Source organism: Neovison vison, chromosome 8 (genome assembly GCF_020171115.1).
Source record: "Neovison vison isolate M4711 chromosome 8, ASM_NN_V1, whole genome shotgun sequence".
Taxonomy (NCBI): Eukaryota; Metazoa; Chordata; class Mammalia; order Carnivora; family Mustelidae; genus Neogale; species Neogale vison.
The window spans coordinates 95,890,491-95,914,980 of record NC_058098.1 but is presented as its reverse complement, the minus strand read 5'-3'; the positions used below and the strand labels follow the sequence as shown (position 1 = coordinate 95,914,980).

At 35.6% G+C, this 24,490-nt stretch overlaps 1 protein-coding gene across 5 annotated transcripts in view; it reads left to right on the top strand.

Annotated features, from left to right (window-relative positions):
- Nucleotides 1–23,884, top strand: part of GCFC2 (GC-rich sequence DNA-binding factor 2) — a 45,647-nt gene extending 21,763 nt beyond the window's left edge. Inside the window, exons 7-17 of one of the 5 annotated variants that reach the window (XM_044261507.1) lie at nt 701–824; nt 1,768–1,849; nt 2,322–2,434; nt 3,603–3,802; nt 5,620–5,770; nt 10,566–10,687; nt 14,788–14,864; nt 17,360–17,426; nt 19,017–19,163; nt 21,485–21,609; nt 22,420–23,884. In XM_044261507.1, the coding sequence (XP_044117442.1) occupies nt 701–824; nt 1,768–1,849; nt 2,322–2,434; nt 3,603–3,802; nt 5,620–5,770; nt 10,566–10,687; nt 14,788–14,864; nt 17,360–17,426; nt 19,017–19,163; nt 21,485–21,609; nt 22,420–22,537 (1,326 nt within the window). In that variant the 3' untranslated portion in view covers nt 22,538–23,884. Of the gene's footprint in view, nt 1–700; nt 825–1,767; nt 1,850–2,321; nt 2,435–3,602; nt 3,803–5,619; nt 5,771–10,565; nt 10,688–11,725; nt 11,861–14,787; nt 14,865–17,359; nt 17,427–19,016; nt 19,164–21,484; nt 21,610–22,419 lie in introns of those variants that run through there. The other 4 variants (XR_006385991.1, XM_044261508.1, XM_044261509.1 and 1 more) reach the window with 4 other exon arrangements.
- Nucleotides 23,885–24,490: the final 606 nt, after the last annotated feature.

Sequence of the window (24,490 nt, the reverse complement as noted above, 5' to 3'; positions counted from 1 at the left end):
TAAAATGTTACCGAACAATTGGATTTCTTTTTCTCCTGTTGTTTCAAGTTTACTTTTTACTGTCCCTTGGTAGTTACTTTTTGACGTGTTTATTGCAATACCACTTTCTTCATTGGTCCTTGAAGAATGACACTGTTAAAATCTCTTGGCCTACACATTGATGTACCCATGGCTGTGAGCTAACATGGAACATCATTGGATTGGGGGGGAGTTGTTGCCCAAGAAATATAAGAAACACTGATTTTAAATAATCACTTATTTCTGCTTAATAGCTTCTTTACCTGTCTTATTGGGTCTCCTCCATTCTCCATTTTTTCAAATTAACCAGTTTCATCAGTGTGCCTCCTCAGCTGATGAAAAATAGCTGTATTCCTCATTTTCTCCTGCTCCTCATATCTCAAATAAAGAACCCTATTTCTTATCTATCCATTCTTAACCATGTTCCTGACTCTAGCCCATTTGCTTTCATTATTTGTGATATTTATAGCTGTTTTAGTACTGTAAGTTGATTTTCTGGTTTTACCAATATTAAAAGCATTGGCAGCCACATCTGTATCTCACAATAAATATTGTGATATAAATGTGGTAGTATTGAAAATGTTCCTTTATATAAGAATCGAACATAAACACATGCTTATGTATTACGTTTTATAATTCATTATTGATGACCTACAAAATGTTACTTATATGTGTATTTCAGATTGTCAGCATCCAAGAAATAGAATCATCCATGCATGCACTCCTTTTAAAACAAGCCATGACCTTTATGAAACGCAGGCAAGATGAATTAAAACATGAATCAACGTATTTACAGCAGTTATCACGTTAGTGTTTTTCATGTTCAATATAATTTATTATTCATTAAGCTGAATTATCAGCTAAAGAATAAAATATTTTTATTCCTATACAAAAATATGCTTTTTGTGTATCTTCCCACTAACCTTTCACCTACCCTTTCCTAAAAACCTCAAAATATTTAGAGCCAGGGCTTCAAAGTGTCCTAAATTAAGTCTAAGCCAAAAATTATAACTTCTAATCACTTAGTATTCGAGACAAGATATATGGTCCAATAATGACTGTTTTGAGAGGAGTTGACATAAACCTATAAGCCTGTAGGCTTACAGAAATCTAACTTATTAAAGATTTCATGGTCCTTCCACAGATTAGTTGTGGAGGTTAAAGATGTTTTGGTGGGTTTCGGTGATTATCTGTGAGATCTCAAATAAGATTTGGATGCTACCTTTTAGTTCTCATGCTGGTTTCAGAGATGGCTTCTTTGGATTAAAGTGCTGTCCAGGGAGTAGTAAAAGAGATGAGATCATAACCAAATAGCTGATGAAAGCAAAGTGACTCTCAAACACGTGATCTGTACTTGGTTATAAATTATGGTACGTTCTAAAGTAGAAAATAATAACCTATTGATAATACAAGTAATTGTAGCAATTTAGGGGTAGAAAAAAACTGGTGAAAACTATTGAAAAAGAATGCAAGAGAGAGAAACTTGGTAGAATTTCGTCAGTATTCTCAAGTGCTGAACTATATTCACCAGCCAAGGTATCAGGCTAGCAAGCTCAATGCCTATTAATATTGTGATAGGGAGTTAACATTGAAATTTCACTGCATGATGAAATATGCAATTTAAGCATATTAAGTGTATTTATATATATCTATATGTATAGATACCCAAGATACAACTTTCGTTTAATAGTTTCTCACTATATTTCTTTTAAGAATTTACAGTATGAAATCAATTTTATTCATTAACAGGCAGAACTGAAACATCAACAAATGAAAGCTTGGCTGTAGATGAAAAAACTCAATGGATTTTAGAAGAGATTGAATCTCGAAGGTAACTATATAACTAAAGACTTAAAGCATCATTGAGCAATTATTTTTCACTACTTAAATATAGTTAACCCAAATGGTATAATTAACCATAACTGAACGTTAGCTTGTGAGAATGATATAAAACCAAAATTGAGTTAAACAGTCCTCACCCTCCAAGGTTTAAAGACACACTGGTGTTTTGGGTCGGTCAAAAGGAAAAGGTAAGATGGCATGTATTGGTCCAGGAATTTCTCATAACTACAGCCAGTCATTATTATATTGTTACTCCCTCTTTAAAGTCTGGGTAGCCCATGGGAATGTCCTGTAAGAAAAAGAGGGAGAACCACCAATTCAGATTAATCAAGCTGAAATGCCAAAAATATTACCATAAAATTGTGTGATGTATATTCTGGGCATTTCTTTTTGTTCTAAAGCATTTCTTTTTAGCAGGAACTGTTCATTTTTCATTTGTTTTTGGTTTATTGAAAACATAGATCACGAAGAAGACAAGCAAGGACACTTTCTGGGAATTGTGATCATCAGGAAGGGACATCTAGTGATGATGAACTGTCTTCAGCAGACATGAATGACTTCCAAAAAACCCAAGGTCAGTTACCAAGTTTTTAATATATTTTAATTTGAAATATTAAAATGGTAGAAAGTGCTTTACTGTGCTTCCCCTTAAATACATAAGGGCAATATATATATAAAATAGTTGGGAAATTTCAGGAAAAAAGAATACATTTTTTCCTGCTTTTTAGACTTTTCTTGGGGTACCTGGCTGGCTCAGTAGCACAGGTGACTTTTTTTTTTTTTTTAAAGATTTTATTTATTTATTTGACAGAGAGAGATCACAGGTAAGCAGAGAGGCTGGCAGAAAGTGAGAGAGAGAGAGGGAAGCAGGCTCCCTGCTGAGCAGAGAGCCCGATGTGGGACTCAATCCCAGGACCCTGAGATCATGACCTGAGCCAAAGGCAGCGGCTTAACCCACTGAGCCACCCAGGCGCCCCAGCACATATGACTCTTGATCTTGGGGTTGTGAGTTTGAGCCCCCACTTTGGGATTTATTTTTAAAAAAAAAAAAAGACTTTTTCTACCTCTGAAAAAATGGGATAAAATGGAGGAACATTTTGAGTGTCCTGCATCTTTATAGTTTTTTCCCTCAGTCTTCCTCATCTTTAGTAAAGGAACCATGGACATTTTGGTTTCTTTTTTTTAATGACATACTTTCTATATCGTCATTTTTAATTGAAAAGTTAAATTTAGGGGCTCCTGGCTGGCTCATTCACTAAAGCATGCAACTCTTGTTCTCAGGATTGTGAGTTCGAGCCCCACGTTTTGGGTAGAGGTTACTTAAAAATTGTAGTGATATGAGAAGGTAAAATATTGTGTATTTGTAAGAATTGGGGCCTTAGTGTTAGATAGGTTTGAAGAAGGGCTGTATTCTGTGTGATCTTAGGCAGATCCATTGACCTCCCTGAATCTCATGTTGCTTATTTGCTTATTTTTTGTCTGTAAATAGGGTAGTAATACCTGCTTTGTACTATTTGTAGATAGTTACGATGCTAATGTAACAGGGACTCTATAAGCGGTGGAGTTTCTTAGTGTCGATATGGCTATTAAAGCGTTTTTCTTAATAAAAACTAATTTATGTTAATATCAAAGGAAAGTTTTCAGCTCAGTTGATCATATACATCGTTGTACATGATTGTTTATAGGAAACAAAGGTCACAAATTTAAAATGTATTATATATAGAGACTCATTTTGTTTACAGATGACATTTCACAGGATCATAAGAAGATTTTTGAAGATGTACATGATGATTTTTGTAACATCCAGCATATTTTGTTGAAATTTCAACAATGGCGAGAAAAGTATCCTGATTCTTATTATGAAGCATTCATTAGTTTGTGTATACCGAAGCTTTTAAATCCCTTAATCCGAGTTCAGCTGATTGATTGGAATCCTCTTAAGGTATTTAAGCTTAACATATAAAGGAAATAATTCTGTTGTGTTCATTATTTAAATGCCCTTGTTATCAGGTTAGCTTTAAAACACATAGAGTTGGAATTGATAATTAATGCTTTGGGGTAATAGTTTGCATTCATCTTTTTTATTTTTGGTTCCCTCTTTATTTTTAAGACCGAATAGCACTAAACATCTGCAAAGGAAACTTTTTTGTTTTTGTTTTTTAGCTTCTTCTATGATAAATTTAATATCTTCTTAAATGATTTAAAAATGTAAAGGTAGTGTTAGCTTTTGGCCTGAGGAATTTGACATACGTACCAAGAATTCTGAAGTTGGAGATGATATATTGGTAATAATTTGGTTTGGAAAGCTGCATGGAAGGGGGGAGTGGAAATGAGGATTAGAAGAGTAAAGAAGATTTAAACGAGACAAAATTTTTTGTAAAAGTGAATAAGGAGAAACTACATAGGAATAAGGAGAGACTACATAGAGATTCAGATCCTAAATTAAGAGATAGGAACTTATCTTGGTAGATAATGGGAGGAGTAGCATTTTGAGAGTAATGTTTTAGGAAGCCCTAGCAGCAGGCTAACTTGGAGGGAAGGGAAATAAGAGGTGGATATAATACTGAAAGGTACTGCTCTACACCAAGTCCAAGGTAGTGAATTCCTCACACAGAATGGTAGTGACAAAGGAGAGAGAAGGGTTTATTATACAGAGAGAGAAAGAGACACTGAGAGTCATAACCATGGAGAAGAAACTGATGGTTACCAGAGGGGAGGGGGACAAGGGAGTGGGTGAAATAGGCATGAGGATTAAGCAGTGTACTTGTCCTGATGAACACTGGGTGATGTATGGAGGTGTTGAATCACTATATTGTATACCTAAAACTAATACAACTCTATGTTAACTATATTAGAATTAAAATGAAAGAATTAGTAAAATACTGAGAATAACTCTGACACATCATCACATCAAAAGGTTGCCCCAGTGTTTTGATTCTGGGTTATTAGAGCAGTAGTAGTTCCATTAATAGGAATGGGGACTTTCCAGAGGGAAAAAAATTTTGAAGGAAGTTTTACTGATAGTTTTACTAATAGTGGAACATCCATGTGAATATATCTAGTAAGGAAACAAATGAGAAAATGAAGGAATAGAGAACCAAAGATAAAGACTGAACAAATTAAAGGAGACAGAGCCATGTCCTTTTATCTTTCTCTGTCCTAGTTATGCATGCCTGTTGCTGTGTTAGGTTCCAGTCCACGCAGTCTTCATAGTACAGGAGCTAAGCTTATCCCTAAGAAAATAAGTAGTTGGTTAGACAGCAGCATAGTTGTTAACCACTAAGCTGATCTGTTCATTCATTCAACAAATAATAATTTGCCATCTGCCACTTGCCTATTAAGCTAAACCACCTGTAAAAAACACATTTGTGCCTATGAGAATTGAGGGAGCCAGAAATGAATTTTGCATGAGGTAAATGAATTTTTATAAACAAATTCCAGGTTATTTTAAGTACTATTCTTACAAATGTATATTTTGTTCCCAAAAGTAAAGTGTGGCAGGTTCTGAACACAGTGGGCATTTTCGGAGAATTTGTCATACAATGGATAGAATATAGTTTCTTGTCATACTGTTTAGACATCAATCTTAGTCATGTCATCCTACCTAGTCTTAGTGCTCTAGTGCTAAATACAGGGGCTTAAAATGTGGAATTATTCTTTTTTGATTCTCAGAAAGGTTCCAGTAATTACTCAAAAATATAACTATTTTAAAGTAATGTTTAAGAATGTATTGATAATTTTGATAATTTTATTTATAAGTGTGATGCCATAGGTTTAAAACAGATGCCGTGGTTCACGTCTATAGAAGAATTTATGGCTAGCAGTATGGAAGATTCAAAGAAGGAGGATAGTTCTGATAAGAAGATCTTGTCTGCTGTCATCAACAAAACAATTATTCCTCGACTTACAGGTACTACTGCTTTGTAATCTTGGTAAAATTAAATTATTCTCTGGCAGAGTCTAAGATCATTAATTTCTGTTATATTCACAGATTATTTTTTAGCAGTTTTTGAACACAGGGAAACGTAAAATGCAGTAAAAATCAATAGATGTCATAATTGAAGGTAATTAAGGAGTGCTTCTTTACACAAGTGATTGGCTACCAGACTGCTAGTATTCTTCAGCCTTTAGCATTTATGACATTAGTGTTACTTTTATAACATCTGAGTCATATATTAGTGATATACTTTCATTCCTACTGCAGTAGGATTTCTTCCTTTCCCTTGACTTCATCCCATTTCTTTTTATTTCTTATTTTAAAAAACCTTACTACATCTTCCTTACATCTGCACTTAGCATTGATGCTTATTTGCTTCAGTCTGAAGACTTTTTTCATCTGAAACTGTACTTGATAAGGAACTGTTTCACCACGTCCCTGAGAACAGAATCGGATAGCAAAGGCTGCAGAATTCTTAAAAAGTGAAACAACCACTTTTGTATTGCTTCTTAGCCAATTTGGCTAACTTTGAAGATTTTCCTCCGTGTATCTTGCAGTACAGTCATGGTTTAATTAGAAAGTTACTACTTTTACCTAGCTCTGTTAATGGTAGCACAGATTATGTATGCCTCATATAAGTTCTCTTTTAAAAACTCCAAATACAGGGGCACCTGGGTGGCTCAGTGGGTTAAAACCTCTGGCTTTGGCTCGGGTCATGATCTCAGGGTCCTGGGATCCAGCCCCACATCGGGCTCTCTGCTCAGCAGGGAGCCTACCTCCTCCTCTTTCTCTGCCTGCCTCTCTGCCTGCTTGTGATCTCTGTCTGTCAAATAAATAAATAAAATCTTTTAAAAAAAAAAAAAAAAACTCCAAATACATCACTTAAAATAAGTAGAATTATGAGAAATTAATATTACATATTTATTCTTGAGCTCTGTCCTGGATCCTCTTGTACTCTTCATGAGCCCCATGGGTAATCTTATGCACTCCTTTAGTGACATCTGTATCTGTGCTGTTCCGTGTAGTAACCAGTACCTAAATGTGATTATTAAAATTTTCAACTAGGTAAAATTAAAATTTACTTGTTCGGTGACACTAATGACATTTTAAATACTTAATAATTACATATATGTAGCTCATAGCTATCATAGTACAAATATAACATGTTTTTTCCATCATTCAGAAAGTTACTTTAGATAGCGCTGCTCTATGCAATTTTAAATCCAAAAGAACTGGAGGAAGTCCAGATCTCTCTTATCAAAGTACCTTCGAAGTACCTCTACTTGGATGTCTAGCAGTCACTCGCAGTGCCCATGTGAAGTCATACTTACCGTCTTTGCTACAGATATACTCCTCGTGTTCCTTGTCAAGAAAACGGCATCTCCATCTACCCATGTATTTAAACCAGAATTTTCAAGTCATTCACTCTCTTCCTTTTTCTTGCTTCCTTATATAAGCAATAGCCACATCTGGTTTGGGTCCCCCCAGCCATTTTCTAATCTATTTTCTGTACTACAGCCAATGTAATTTGTGAGTCTAAAATGTGAGTCTGGTTCTGTCATAACTCACTTAAAACACTTTCATCATTCTTAACTCCCCCTTGGGATGAAGCCTCAACTCTTTAACATGGCTTTCATGGCCTTTCAGAATCACATCTTTGCTTAGTAATTCTCTAGCCCCATCTCTTGCTAAGCTCTATTCCTTCTTTTCCTCATCCTTTCCTCTACTACATTTTAGCTATATTCTTCCTAGGCCTTTGTATCTTCTATGTTCTATCCATTTGGCAAACCTCCCAGCCCCACCCCTTCCTCCTGGCTAATTCCTCTTCATTTTCAGTATAGACATCACTTTTAGGAACTGGTTTACACATACCTCTCTGGGTTCCTGTAGCATTCTGAACTCATACTTATGGTAACACCAACACATTGAATTAGAATTGTTTATATAAATGTATTTGCCTTAGACAAAGTTGTTCAAAGGCAGCTACCTACCTAATCTTATTCATTGCTGTGCCTCTTGTATTGAACACTAGGCACATAGTAGGCTCTCAGTATTAGTTGACCAAATATTTCTAAGGTTATTAGAAACCTAAACTTTTAGGGGCTCCTGGGTGGCTCAGTCAGTTAAGCGTCTGCCTTCAGCTTACGTCATGATCCTGGGTTCCTGGGATCAAGCTATACATCGAGCTCCCTGCTGAGCAGGGAGCCTGCTTCTCCCTCCTTCTGTAGCTCCCTCTGCTTGTGTTCTCATGCACTCTCTGTCAAATAATTGAATAAAATATTTAAAAAAGAAAAAAAAGAAGTCTAGATGCTTGAGAAGTCACTGTTTTATTTTTTTTTCTTTTTACCTATTTCATTTTTTCTATTAATTACCTTATATTTTATAGGGTCTGCCTGGTATCAGGCACTGTTATTGATTCAACACATACATTAGTGAACAAAATAATAATCCCTTTCCTCCTGGAGCTTACATTCTGCAAAAAAGACGGATAACAAATAAAATCTAGAAAACGTTAGTTATGAGGGCTGAGATGAAAAAGTAAGAGAAAAGGATACAAATTATCAAGGAGGAGTGCAATTTAAAAAAGATTGACCAAAGAAGGCCTTCCTAAGAAGTTCACAATTGAGTAGATTCTGAAAGGAAGAAGTGGGCCCTAAGAATATCTGGGGAAACAGAATCCACGACAGTGGGAACAGCAAATGCAAAGGACCTGAGGTAGGAGCCAGCCTGATTTCCTTGAGAAATAGCACATAGGTCTTTGTGGCTATAGTGGTGTGAAGATGGGCAGAGAACAGAAAGAGGTTAACAAGATGACAAGAGCTGGGGCACTTGGGTGGCTTAGTTAAGCCTATGATTCTTGGTTTCAGCTCAGGACATAATCTCAGGGTCGTGGGATCGAGGCCTACATCGCGGTCTATACTCGGTATGGAGTCTGCTTGAGATTTTATCTCTTTCTCTCCAAAATAAAGATCTTTTTTTTAAAAATGACATGGGCTACATTATATGGATTCTTCTCATTTGTAAGCACTTCACTTTTTATTGTAAGTGAAAGAGTGAGAAGGAATTGGTCTGCCTAACATTTTAACAGAATCACTGTGGTTATTGTGTTGAGAATGAACTGTAGGCAGACTATTTAGGAAGCCTTTGCAGTAATCCAAGTGACAGATGATACTGGCTTAGGCTAGGGTGTTAAAAGTGGAGTTCTGAAAAGTGGTTGAATTCTGCATACATTTCGAAGATAGCACTAACAGAATTTTCTAATGGATTGGATGGATTGGTTATGTGGAGCAAGAGAGAGAGGAATTCAAGAGTGACTGCATGAGTTTGGGCCCAAGCATTTGGAAGGACAGAGTTGTAATTTCCTGAAGTGGAGGAGACTGAGAAGAGCATGTTTAGAGTGAGGAGGTCTTATCAGGAGCTTAGTTTGACAAATGCTGAGTTTGCAGTGCTTGTTATCCAAGCAGAGATGTCAACTAGGTTGTTGAATACATGAGTCTAAAGGAGAGGGCCAAGTAGCAGACATAAATTTGTAATTTATCAGCACATCAATGACAGAGCCACAAAACTGACTTTAAATACTAAGGGTATAATTGTCGATAGGAAAGAGAAGGTGAGTGACCTGAGTCCTGAGGTACTCCAGCATTTTTTAATCAAAGAGATGACAGGCAGCCAGCAAAGGAGACCACAAAGATAGGTGGAAAATCAGGAATGCTATCCTGGATGCCAAGAAATGTTTGTAAGGGTAGTGGTGAACTGTTCCAGTTGTTGCTGATAAATCGTTTGGGGACGAGAATCAACCATTAGGTTTTGCAAGGTGAAGGTCACCTCCAGTGGTAGCAATAGTTTAGGTAGAATGGTTGGAGATAAGGTCTAATTGAAGTGAATTCAGGGGTTAATAGGAGGAAAGAAATTAGACAGTTTTGACAGTTTTTTTAAGTTTGTTGTAAAGGAAAAGAAAGAAATAAGGCAATATTAGAGGGGAAAGAAGGGGCAAGGGAGGGATTATTTTTAGTATAAGAGAATAATTGTTTGTAGGCTGATGGGAAAGATCTGGTAGAAGTGATGGCAATACCGAAGTTAAGAGGGCAGAATTCTGGGAACAGTATCTTCCAGCAAGCCAAAGGCATTGAGAAGAAAAGTTGGCCTTCATGAGGAGCTTGGGGGCTTCAACCATAAGAATGGAAGACAAATTAAGAGTATGTGAGCATGGATGTACGTAGGTGTATAGATTCTGCAGTAGTTTATGGAACTTTTCTTGTTTTTTCATCAGTTGAGGAAGTCTCAACATAAGGGTGAGAGCAAGGGAAGAGAAAAGAAAAGGTAAACAGCTGTCTGGAAGAGTCAAGTCCATTAACTGAGAGAGCAAGGAGGGAAAAAAGGACAGGAAATGATCATCTGGATAAGAGGGAGGAGGAATGGGCCAGGGAAACATGATTGCTAGGCAGCATGAAGGGCTCACTGGAGTTTCACAGTGATAAGTTTAAAGTATATATTTTTTTCCAGCCATGATTTAGCCACATGGTTGGAGCCACAGACTCGGTGACAAGTAGATTTAATTTAACTAGGGCTGTGGTTGAGTTAAACAAGTTTAACAGAGCCCAAAAAGGACAAGGAAATTGAGGATGTATGCAAATACATAATGGTAATGATTGGCATGGATTTTAAATTGCATAGGATGGGAGTCTTTGCTAAAGGCCTCAGCTGTTTATATGTGAAAAGCAAAGCAATCTAGTAAATAAATTGTACACTACTGAAACTTTTGTTTCAGACTTTGTAGAATTCATTTGGGATCCCTTGTCGACCTCACAGACAACAAGTTTAATAACACACTGCAGAGTGATTCTTGAAGAACTTTCCACTTGTGCAAATGAAGTTAGTAAAGGCAAACAGGTAATAATTTCTAGAGTTAATAAATGTCTTGATTTATTTATAGATTAATGTAATTTTGTTCTAAATCTTTGTTTACAGAAGATGCATATTAAGTAATTACCAAATAACAATTTGGGGAGAAATAGATTTACTTCTGATTTATAGAAACTAGGATTGACCATTTCTTCTTTTTGATAATAAGATGAAAGAATATACCTTCATATTTATGAACACTCATATAGGGATGACAGTCATTATTAATTATAGGATACACATACATGTAATAAGATCCAGATTATTATATTATTAGTTTATTCCTCTCTGTTCAGTGGCCTGATTTTTGTTCCCATGGTCCAGCCAGCCATTTTTCAGGTTTGTGAATATACTTTGGACCTGCAGAGATGAACAGGCATAAATGCATTAGTGCAAATTTGTTCCTTCTAAGAGGGAAAAACAATTATTTACTTTTTTTTTTCAGCAATAATCTGGTATTATGGCTTCACTTTAATAATAATTTTAAAATTAGGTTAACATTCATTATATTAACTAGTTACTTGTAATCGGCCAAAGTTAAGAGCAGTAATCTCTTCAAGGATTCCAAAAGTTCAGTGAATATGGAGCACCTGGCTGGCTCAGTCAGTAGAGCTTGTGAGTCTTGATCTTGGAGCCTGAGTTCAAGCCCTACATTTGGGTGTAGATTATACTTAAAATTAAAAAAAAAAAATCCTTAAAAAAAAAGTTTAGTAGGATAGATTTTCATCTTACCATTATTTAGAATTGAGTTTTGTTCAACGTAAGACCTGAGGAGAGACCTTTTAGAGGCTTTGATGAGAATGTGTTAAATCTTACTTTTATTGTGGTACTCCTTTTTATCATTCTGCTTTTTTATGAGAATGTCACATATTCATACAGTTAAATCAGTAAATCAAATATATGTTGAGCTTTAAGGAAATTGAGAGAGAATTGACAGTCTGGAGAGTGTCCAGAGTAGAATAAGCAAAGTGGTTGAGAAGCAAGGAGGCATGTCACATTCATATTCTGAACACCATTAAATTTTAGCACTGGGAATTATTATGAAGGAGGGAAGCTGTAAGAAGTAAGAGGGAGAAGGGGAAACCAGCATGATTCTGTCTTCAAGCAACATGTGATCTTAAAGGAAATAAGGTGTGCTTAAGTTGTTATTTAAGGGGTGCCTGGGTGACTCAGTTCGTTAAGCTCAGGTCTCGGTCATGAGTTCAAGCCCCACGTTGGGCGTGAAGTCTACGTTAAAAAGGAAAAAATAATGTTATTTAAAATAGGAAGTGAGAAGTGGGGGAAGACAAGGAACAATTGTTTAATTCCTGCTATGTACTTCGCACTATCTTGGATCTTGTTCCTGTGTCATCTTAGTTCTAGCTGCTCTATTAAAAAATGGGTGATAGCTTCATTTTACAGATGAAGATACAGTCTCAGAAATTGGTTCATAGTAATACCTTGAATTAGAACTAGGATTTGAACCTTAATCTTATTTTAAAGCCCAAGCTTGTGTCACTGATCACATTGCCTCCCCTCCCCCAACCTGTGCAGCCCAGATAAAATACTGTGAAATGTTTAAGGTGGCATTTGAGCCCAATGGAAAGTAAAGGATTTGAACATATAGCAACTGATGGGGGTGAGAGCGTCTTCACCTCGTTCCAATAGGATAAAGACATACAACTTGAAAATCATTTCAGAAATTAGAGCTATTTAACTTAGAAAAAGATACACATGAAGATTCTTTATTTGAAGAAGGAGTCGGTTTATTCTGTGTTGTTACAGAGCATTGAATCAGGATCAGTAGATAAGAACCACAAGGAAGTAGATATGGAATCTTATATCTGCTCTCTGTATGGGACTATGTAAGTGTAACCTAAATATAATCAGTGCTTTTCTATATATTAAACACTTTCACATTGTCTCATTTGATCTTCACAACCTTGTAGAATGTGTTAACTTTAACTCGATTTTGCAGATGAAGAAGCTGGGGCCCAGAGGGCCATGTCCCTGGTAAAAGGTCACTTGGGTCTTAAGTGGTAGACCTGGTACTTTGTAATTTATAATAACTAAAATCTTTCAAAAGTGTTAGAGATCCACTCATGAAGTTCTTATACAAGCAATTTTTATTCTGGAAGCCCTCCCACAATGAATGTGGAAAATGGGTTCTTTGTGTAATTAGTTGGACTGTATCAGGATTTTTCATCTTCAACAGTCTGGGCATTTGGAGCAAGATAATTCTGTGGAAAGTTGTCCTGTGCTCTGTAGTGTGCTTAGCAGCTTCCCTGGCCTCTAACCACTAGATGCCAGTAGTGCTTTCTAGTCTCGACAACCAGAAATCTCTCCAGACACTGTAAAACACTCCCTGAGTGTGGCATAGTCACTCGTACATAAGAATCTCTGAACTACATAGTGTTCCTGGCTACTGAGACAGTTTGCCTTGCCAGTGACATCACTCTGTTTTTTCAGTGATGTGTAAGAAATTGAAGAGAATGAAAAAGATTCTAGAATAACGGACTCAAACAGCGTAGTTCTTATTTTCAAAGTAAGAAGCAAATGATTCTATAAGCTAATGCCTGGTTGAGAATAGTTTTGATTCTTGATAAGATTCTAAAATAGATTATTACAGAGGTAGATTGTGAACACCTAAAAAAAAAAGTAGTAATTACTATAATCTGTCACTGATAGGGTTCCTAAATGCAGGTGATTGCTTACTGAAGCAAAGTGTCCCATATTATCTGTTACTTTCACTGAATAGTAAGGTACTGTGCAGGTAGAGTAGGTAGTGTATTTGTAATTGCTCCTGAGGATTAAATGGGGAAAGATAAGCTTAGCAGTGTACAGTTAGGTACAAGAAACTGGTACGAGTATGGCTGTAGAATACTGGACCAAGAGGAATGTGGCTACCTTTGGGGGGAGTCTTTTAGTATTAGGTATCTTCTCAAGATTTGCCCTGTTCAATATTGAACTGGATGAAGATGTAAAATGCCTGCTAATAAAATTTGTCAATGGCACAAAGCTAGGAATTCTGCATAGACTTATAGATAGTAGAATAGTATTCAAAGGGATTTCAAATATTGAGAAAATGGACTCTCAAAGTATACGGTGTGAAAGGAATATATATTATGTCCTACCTCTGTATTCAGACATTCAACTGCATAAATAAAAGATAGGAAAGAAATGGCCTTGAAGCAGTGTAAAAACTACTAAAGCTTTTAGAGTTTTTTCAAAGCTAGTTTAAAGAATGTATACAAAGTGTGTTTGTATGTGTGTCTGTGGTCGTTAAAACTTGACTGTTTGAAGAACTTTTCCCCCCTACGAAATAATGTATTTGAATAATCGGAAAAGTTAATGAGCTCAGAGTTTAAAAATATATGAGTTTGTTTTAAACAAATTTTTGGAAATAATGTCAAATTACAGAAAATTCTCATGAATAAAAATAGCAGGCTCATAGGCCCTTTACCCAGATTCACCTGTCATTAATATTTTGCTTTATTATCTGCTGTTCCATTGTATATATACAGTTTGTTTCTCCTGAACACTTTGTGAGTATATTGCTTATTTGTTAAGAATAAAAAGTCTGGGGGGGTGGGAAAAGAAAAAAGTTTGTTACATAATCATGGGACACTTACCATTTTCAGTAAACTTCATATACTTAATCTGCCATCCATATCCCACTTCCAACATTTAACTCAATAATGTCCTTTGTAGCATTTCTTTTTAGAGAACTGTTTTTAAGAAACACAAATTTAAACAATATGGAAATATTTGTCAAGGCTGGCATTCGAAATGATGTATTTTAAATGGAAAAGAACTTTTATACAATATTGTGTGTAATATAGCTCCCAAACTGGAAACACCTGAATATCCCATCATTAGTATTCATGTGACAGAATATGCCCTACAACAATGAAAATGCACTAGCTACAGCTGTATGCACCAACATGGGTGAATAAAGTTCTCTTGTTACCTCATTGATAGTGATTTTAACACCTGATTCTGTGTTACAGTATAGTACAAATTTGTACTATACTTTTAAAATTACTACTTTTGGTAAATAGACTTCTACCTATGGCTATCACTGATGCTTTTAAATTTTTCTATAATAGGACTTACTTAAATCCATTGTTGTGAGAATGAAGAAAGCAATAGAAGATGATGTTTTTATTCCTCTGTATCCAAAGAGGTAAGAGCTTTTGATTTTTAGATTATATGTAATAGCTAATCATGTAACGCAAACTTAAGAATGTAGTGCAAAAGAAACTAAATTAAGTGTTCTCTAGGGGCACCTGGATGGCTCAATGGGTTAAAGCCTCTGCCTTCCGCTCAGGTCATGATCCCAGGGTCCTGGGATCGAGCCCCACATCGAGCTCTCTGCTCAGCAGGGAGCCTGCCTCCCTTCCTTTCTCTCTGCCTGCCTCTCTGCCTACCTGTGATCTCTGTCAAATAAATAAATAAAATCTTTTTAAAAAATAATTAAGTGGTCTCTCAAATATACATACACCTAATAAGGTACAAATTGGGATTTCAGCAAAATAATTCACTTTTTCATTCCATGTATGATATCTGACACACTTGGACTTAGGTGTTTGTTTTTATGTTAAGAACGTAGCAGATGGCATCACAGTGTGGTTAAATCCAGATTCTGGAGCCCAGATTTACTAGATATTTGACTTTGGGCTTGTGTGCATCAGTGTCTTTGTATGTAAAGTGAGGTATTAATGCCTACTTCACAAGACACTGTGAAGATGAAACACATGCTCAGAGCGGTGCCAGCACAGAAAGCTAGAAACTCTGTGAATTATGGATTTACTTTAGGAAACAAGTAGGGGGTTTTTTGTTTTTGTTTTCCTTGCCTGAGGAGATATTTTTCCTAGATGAAAAATGTTGCTATGGCTGTTGCCAAAAAAATTATTGCCTGTGCTCTCTTCTAGGATTCTTAAGTTTTCAGGTCTCACATTTAGGTCTTTAATCCATTCTGAGTTTGTTTTTTTGTATGGCAGAAGGTGGTCCAGTTTTCTGGCGGCATTTGTTGAGATTATCTTTTCCCCTTTGAATATTCTTGCCTTTTTTTATTGTAGAATCAATTGACCATATAAATATGGGTTTATTTCTGGGTCTTTATTCCGTTCCATTAATCTATGGGTCTATTTTTGTGCGAGTACCGTACTGTTCTGACTACAGCTTTGTAGTGTATCTTGAGATCTGGAATTGTGACACCTCCAGTTTTGTCCTTTCTCATGCTTGGTTTGACGGTTTCGAATTTTCTGTTGTTCCATACAAATTTTAGTATTATTCTAGTTTTGTGAAAAATGCAGTTGGTATTTTGATAGGGATTGCCTTAAATCTTTAGATTGCTTTGGGTAGGGTGGACATTTTAACGGCATTTGATCTGCCAATCCATGAGAATGATATTAACTTTCCAGTGTTTTATGTTGTCTTTAGTTTCTTTCATCCATGTTTTATAGTTTGCAGAGTACAGGTCTTTCACCTCATTGGTTAAGTTTATTTCTAGGTATTATATTCTCAGTACAGTTATAAATGCAATTGTTTTCTTTTTTTTTTTTTTCCCAATTTATCTATTTTCAGAAAAACAGTATTCATTATTTTTTCACCACACCCAGTGCTCCATGCAAGCCGTGCCCTCTATAATACCCACCACCTGCAATTGTTTTCTTAATTTCTTTTTGCTACTTCATTATTAGTGTATAGAAATGCAACAAATTTCTGTATATTGTATCTTGTGACTACTGAATTCACTTATCAGTTCTAGTAGTTTTGGTGGAATCTTCAGGGTTCTATATACAGTATCATGAAGTAGTATCTGAAGCTTTTTATACATTTGCTAAAAAGACATTAGTTTATAGTACTGGATCATGAACTAAAGCAATCCAGTGAGGGTTCACAGGATGGAAACCTTCTATGGAGAGAAAAGAAAGGAACTTCTGAGCTTTCTGGCTAATTTAATTGTGAAGAGATACCTGCATATAAAAATTATGCCCTGTTAAAGTTTGTGGTATAGTGTTTAAAAAGAAATCTCTTCATCTGGTTCAGAAGTATGAGTAGTAGGAGTATGTATATTTTAATTTATATTTAAAATGGAGTCTTACTCCCTCCCCTCCTGCCCTCCATCCAGTTTTTGCCCCTCCTCTTCCATATACATAATAATCACTGTTAGTAAATTTTTTACCTTTCCATAATTTCGTCATGTAATTAGAATTAAATACTTACATATGCCGTAATCTTATTCCCACCCCATCATTCTATAGCAGAGAAGGTACATTTGTAACCATGGTCTTGTACCTTATTTTGACTTAGTATATCTTTGAGATCACATCATCACAAGAGTACTTTCCTCATGTTTTAAGCTGCATAATTTGCCTTCATATAATGTAACTGGTGGGCATGGGAGTGAAAAACCATTACCAACAGTGCTGTGAATAATTTTATAGACCCGCCAACCAGTACATGTGCAAGTATACCTCCAGAAGGCATTCTCAGAAATAGGGTTGTTGGATCAAAGTGTACATGTAATTGTAATTTTGATATCAGAGCACTCTACTTACATTCTGTTAATGTGTTAAATTTTAATTTAGTTGGTTTAAAAAAAAGGAGTTTTTTTAAACCCTGGTTCTGTAAGATTAACAGTTTGCATTTTGTTCTTTCTTGGTTTCAAATTAGCACTGTAGAAAACAAAACATCACCACATTCAAAGTTCCAAGAAAGGCAGTTCTGGTCAGGTATAAAGGTAAGCAGAAAAACTACAAAAATAAAATTTTTCTCGTTTACTAGTATGTGGTAGAGTAGAGATTATCAAACTTCTGTAAAGGACCAGGTAGTAAATATTTTCTGCTTTGAATGTCCATTGAACTATTCAGCTCTCTGCCTTGTAGTATAAAAGCAGTTATAAACAATATGTAAACAAATAAGCATGGTTGTTTCAGTAAAACATTACTTACAGACACTAAAATTTCAGTGTCTTAAGTTTCACATGTTACAAAATGTGTTTTTTGGGTTTTTTTTTCCCCCCAATCATTTCAAAATAATAGGTCATTCTTAGTTTACCGGCTCTGCAAAACCAGGCAGCAAGCTAGATTTAATCCACAATCCATAATTGGCCAACTCCTAGTCTAAAATGTGAAGTCATTACTAAGTCAGTGGTAAGAGGGAGAGATGGTAAAAAGTTGGGTTCAGAAGATACTTAGGATGGAACACTGAAAAGACTTGATGACTAAATTATAATTACATGTGAAGACCAGGGTGCTAGCCAAGTTTCTGACTTTGGCAGCTTGGTAACTTGGAGGGGATACAGGAAGAACAGGCTTGAAAGAAAGATAAAGGTCTGTTTCAGATGGTGAATTGAAATCTATGGGGGAAAATATGGGAATAGATAGACGTCTGGACTGCAGGAGGCAGATCTTAGTTGGAGATTGAGAAGTCAGCCACATGGAGGCAGTATTAGGAGGAATGGCATGAAGCATGAGAAGAAGGCTAACAACACAACCTTGGGAAAGAGGGACATGAGGCAGGCAGAGAAAGTGAAGTCTTCAAATAAGCGTTAGAATTTATCGTGAAACTTAGCGTAGTCACAAGAGGGTGGCATCATGAAAATTAAGCAAAGAATTTTTAAGAGTGAAGACAAAGTATTAAATACCACCCAAGAGACTTAGGAGAAAGACTGAAAATGTTTACTGGATTGGACAATTAAGAGGGTCTTGGGTGACCTCAGCAAACTTGGTTTTTAATAGGGTGAATCCATATTTGTTAGGTGGTTGAATCAGGGAAAACCCTTTCCAGAAAGAGGGAACAACATCAGTAATGACACAAAGTATAGAAAGATTGCATGTTAGAGTAATATAGTACTGGGAAGAAAATGGAAATCATAAAATTCACAAAGATATGGATTTAGAGGAAGGAAAGGCAACTAATGTTAGTTTTACTGGAATATCATGTTTTTTTAATCTTATGTATCAGAGCAATGACAGTTTCTCAGAATAACACATTAGTAACAGTGACACTGACTTTAACAGCAGTCCTTTATGAATCTTTGGGTCCTATGGTCTTGCGCCTGATGACCCCAGACTCTGGGAGTGTGAATCGAAGAGGAAGATCACTGATCTGGAAAGGGTCCAGTGAAGATTGAGATGATGTTGGGTGATAGTCCTAAGAAATATGATGAGCAAATATATGGAGGTTGTAAAGAATTAGGTATTTGTTCAGAAATGTTTTCTAGTGATTGTAAAATTGATAGACCAATGTTTTATGTTTGTTGGAAACTACTACCTTTTTCCTTTAGGGGAAACAGCTGCACAGTCACTTAATCTTTATTTTATTTTAGCTGTTCTGCAATATTCTTCTTTGGAATGGACTCCTCCCAGATGACACCTTGCAAGAACTAGGACTAGGGAAGCTGCTAAATCGTTACCTTATTATAGCTCTTCTTAATGCCATACCTGGGCCAGATGTTGTTAAAAAGTGCAACCAGGTCAGTGTAATATTACTTTTTAAAATTCAATTAATACAGTCTGTATTGTGGGGCACCTGACTGTCTTAGGGGTTAGAGCGTGTGACTCGATCTCAAGGTCAGACATTGGGGTCTAGAGATTACTTAAAAAGTTTAAAACCTATTTTGTAACAGAATAATTAAAATTGTTGTGGTACTCATAATAATTTAATAGACTAGAAACCCAAAAGCAACCAACCTCTCAGTATTTAAGGATCTGTATACTAGTTTGAATTATCTCCAGCAGGGAAAAGAAAAATTATTTAATAAGTGGTGCTGGGCCAGTTGGTTAACTCTTTACAAAAAGAATGATAAATCCTCAACTTTCACTAAATACCAGTATAAATTTCAGATAAAGTATAAAAAAGAAACTGTAAAATACTATACCAAGAGGATAAATGTATCTTTTTGAACTTAAAAGCAAAAGAAATGGTGAAAAAAAGACTTAATGAAAGTATAAAACTTCAGTGAATTTAAAAACATTTAAAAGGTATCAAGATTATCTGATCATTGTTAAAACTGAAGGATAGTTTTATTGGGGTGACCAGTTATTCCTTCTCCTTTTCTATAATTAAAAGTTAAAAGGAGGGGCGCCTGGGTGGCTCAGTGGGTTAAGCCGCTGCCTTCAGCTCAGGTCATGATCTCAGGGTCCTGGGATCGAGTCCCATATTGGGCTCTCTGCTCAGCGGGGAGCCTGCTTCCCTCTCTCTCTCTGCCTGCCTCTCCATCTACTTGTGATTTCTCTCTGTCAAATAAATAAATAAAATCTTAAAAAAAAAAATGTTAAAAGGAAAACTGAGAAATAAAAGTTATAATCCATAGAAGGATTAACATTCACCTGTTTAAAAAAGCTCTTTTAAGTTAGTAAACAATTTAGATATTCCAGTTAAAAATAGACAAAAGACATGCAACAGGAAATTCACCAAAAACAGAATATGTAAGAGTTTCTAAACTCATGGAAAAGATCAACAGTAATAAGAGAAATGCAAAATAACATAGTAAGGATATTTTTACCAGTTATGCTGGCCAGGGTTTTGTTTGTTTGTTTTTTGCTGCTATTTCCTAGTTCTTATCATAAGCATGAGGAAACAATTGCACATTATTTCTGGGGCACCTAGAATGGGTGACGCCAGGGTTCTGAGAAACAGTCTTCACTGATGGAATGAGGGCTTGAACTCAATAGAGTTGGCACGATGGGTACAAACCTTTAAAGTTCATACCCCTTGACTTAGGATAAAATTCCTTGAAGTAAAATTGTTGAGTTAGAGATCAGAGATGCACATGTAGATTTGTGAGAAAATGCAATGGAAGTGGCTTTATTAAGGTTCTGTGACTTGGGCAGCATTCCATCTAGCAAGTAGATCCTCTGAGGAGTTGTAAAAAATGAAAGGGTTTCATAAGAAAGAAGGTGAGACAAGAGAACTGTTAGCAAAAGAAAAGGATTATTTCAGGCTGGGACAGGGTCTTACTGGGGAAAGGAAAATGGCATGGTTTTTATTTTACAGACCTCAAATCTGGGGATTGACTGTTTAAAAGTGACATTCCTGGGATGAGTTGAAACTGCAGATCTTGGGTTTGCTATTGTAAGGAGCAAATGTCCCTATTTGGGGCTTATTTCTTTATCAGAGTTTAAGTACAAAGAATATTGTAGCGTTATTTATACTAGAGAGTTGCCAACTCTATCCAAAAACATGGTCTATTCATCAGATAAGTCAGTTTTAAGGATATAGAAAAATGTTTATAAATTTAAAAACAACATAAGAAATTAGATAGCAGTTCCTAACCCATCATGATTTTTTGGGCTGTTGGTTTTTTTTTTTTTAAAGATTTTATTTATTTATTTGACAGAGAGAAATCACAAGTAGGTGGAGAGGCAGGCAGAGAGAGAGAGAGGGAAGCAGGCTCCCTGCCGAGCAGAGAGCCCGATGTGGGACTCGATCCCAGGACCCTGAGATCATGACCTGAGCCAAAGGCAGCGGCTTAACCCACTGAACCACCCAGGCGCCCCTGGGCTATTGTTTTTATATCACACAGTGTTAAACTGCATTATCTCCCAAAAATTGAATTCATCGTCCATGCTATAAATTTCAGGTTCAGTTTAGTCCTCTTTGACATGAGTCTACTACCAGAAATAGAAAAGTGGCAGGACATTCTCATCCTTTTAAGATGTATAAACTTTGACAATGAAAAATTCTTGAAATTTATTCTACCATAACCATAAAGGGCTAAATGAGATGGACTGATGTTAGCAAAAAGCCTTAGATAACTGTTACTAAAAACTGACCATGTGTTTTAATTAACAGATAGCAGCGTATTTACCAGAAAAATGGTTCCAAAGTTCTGCCATGAGAACATCTATTCCCCAGCTAGAAAACTTCATCCAGTTTTTGTTGCAGTCTGCACATAAATTATCTAGAAGTGAATTCAGGTAATTTGCATATTTGTATCTCCATAAGCATAGTTCAAGGATTCTATTTTACACTCAGCAATTTTTAGAAAAATTTGTACTTATTACTCTGTTTTTAAAAGTCTATGGAGACTACCACTATAGAATTAGTATTTTCATGCACAACCTTTGGAATCACTATTTTATACTCCCACCTCATGCCTAATAGTTCATATTTATAAATGTAAATCTCTTCTAAAATAAGCAGTTCCAGAAAACTATCACACAGGAGAATCTAGGAAACTATAAATCAGAAGCCTCTTACTAATCACGTTTTTCATTTTCCTGACCATTTTAAAATCTCAACTATTGTTTAAGTACAGGTCTGCAGCCTGCCTTTTACCCAGCAATAGCTAGAATCTCTTTCGGATGTTTCATTAACAGCACTAAGTGTTTAGGGGCTTCATTACCACCACTAGATGTACAGTGGTGTTCTGGTAAACCACTACTCCAAAAGTTTAAAAAATTTTTAAATAAAAAGCACAGATTTGTACCATCCATAGGTAAATATTCCCACCGAGGCTCCCCCACTCATAGTCCTTACAAGCTGAAAGCCCCACACCCACCGTAACTTTAAATCTACCATCAACTTTCTGATGGTAGATTTAACTGCTTTTTAATCATTCACATTAAAATTTGCCAGCATACATCCCCTAATAACTATAGCTGAATGCTCTATGGAGAAGGTAACATCTGAATATTTTATGCTATTTTAGATACTGGGTTAAAATTTTTGTTTCAGATTAACAACTAATGATTTACTATGCTTTCAAACCTTTTTTTGTTTTTCAGGGATGAAGTCAAAGAAATAATTCCTATTCTAGTGAAAATAAAAGCTTTGAATCAAGCAGAATCCTTCATAGAAGAGTATCACCTAGACGATCTGAAATCCGTAATTAAAGAAGTTTGAACAAACTATGGGAAAGTACTAACATGAGATTTTAATATAATCATACTTGCCTCCTTTGCTTGGGGGCCAGGTGGAGCAGGACTCCATCCTTCCAATCCTCCCCTTACCTTTTGGTATCATGAAAGGCTGGCCCCCCTGTGGTGGCTGCAGGAATTAAGCACACAGGAGCATTAAGAGTTTAACATAGTCCCTTTGATTGTTCTCACTTTTCTAGTTGAAGAGAGAAATTGAAGAAACCTTGCTGTCTGGGCTTTGGTGAGTCTTCTGAACTGCACCATAAAAACATGTTAGTTTTCTTCACTTTAACGATCTCTGTTTACAAATAAGTTAAAATGTAAAACCTAATTGGAATGAATTATTTGCTAAGTATTAACTGAGTAAAGGCATTTTAAGGTTTATTGATAACTACTGTAACAGAGGCCAGTGAAACCACCCTTCCCCCCCAGCCACAGGATAGGTATTACGTTTTTTTTCTTACTCCATGCAGATTTAGTAGCGATTAAAAATCATTTTAATTATTCATTTTGGCTATTAGAGAATAAGTATTTTTTTCTTTTTGGCTATTTGTAATTTTTTTTTAAATAACCCATTCATCTTAGGGATTTGTCAGAACCTTTTATATTTTAAAGATACTGTTTTCCCTGTCCTATGTTATAGTTTCCTCATTGCCATTTTTAATTTTGTGTGTTTTTAGTGTGCTAAGGTCATCATAGTTGTTACGTACTTGACTACTCTTTTGTTACTGTTTTTTCATTGGTGATAGGCTTAGGTAGGAAACAGTTACTTTAAATACTCAGAACAGGTTATAAACTTCCTAATAAAATATTGGTGTAATTGAAAAGAAATTGAAAAAATTGCTAGTAAATTCTCATTTTGAGAAATCTTTTCTTAAATCTATTTGTTAAATAACTCAAGAGAAACCCTGAATATGTATTTCATAAATTATTGCCCCAAAGATAATCAGGAAATCTTTGATTGTATAGGATTTGAGCATGTGGCTTCTGCCATTATCACCTCTAGTTTTGAAGTTGGTGTATATTTTAACAGATTGATGTGTTATTTCTACTGCAGTGAAGACTTATGATTCACTAGTAGGAATAGTTTAAATTTTCTTTTAGTTACACAAATTATATAAGAATGGAATTTCTAGAAATTCAAACCATTACTCAGAGGCATTTAGCATTCCTGCAGTTACTGTCCCAGAGGTGAATGTTGTTTTCATTTTAAAGTTATCCTTTCAGACCTTTTCTCTACTTACAAACATATGTGTGTGTTAACGTAAGTGTCATTGTTATTGCATATGAAATTTCTAATTTTTATTAATAAAATGTGTATTTGAAAACTTTCCTAAGACTTCTGCATTTTTAATTAAAGATGTCTTAGATATGTTCCCTATGTTTTTAATTTGAGCAGAGAGATTTCTCTTTTTGTAGAATGGAAAATGTTAGAACTGCTTTCAGAAATACAAATTGATTTAAACTCCCAATAGCTTAACTACCTTTCATTATACTGGATTTCATTATACTTAGTGTTTGAACCTCAAGATTTTTATCCATCATATACTCTAATTGAGGATATTCAAAAACATGTGAAACTTGATTTTAATTCAATCCCCAGGCCAGGTTTTTTTCTTTGTCCCCTCTGAGTGTGGAATGGATGGAATGAAAGGGAGGAACACAACTAGCAAGAACAAAATCTCGAGTTAGAAATTCAGATCTCAATTCTCTCCCTGGGTTTTTTACCTTCTTCACATAAAAACTTCATAGTCTTTACAGAATCAGAAAGATGACTTTAAAGCTCTTTGTTGTTAGGAACCCAAAAATGCCTTGAAAAAACACCTCAAAACAACTGATTTTTGCATTTCCTAGGCCTGTGACAAAATGTTTATGTAGCTATATCAAATATACCATATGTGATAAAAAAAACTGAAAATAATTATTACAGACCAATATT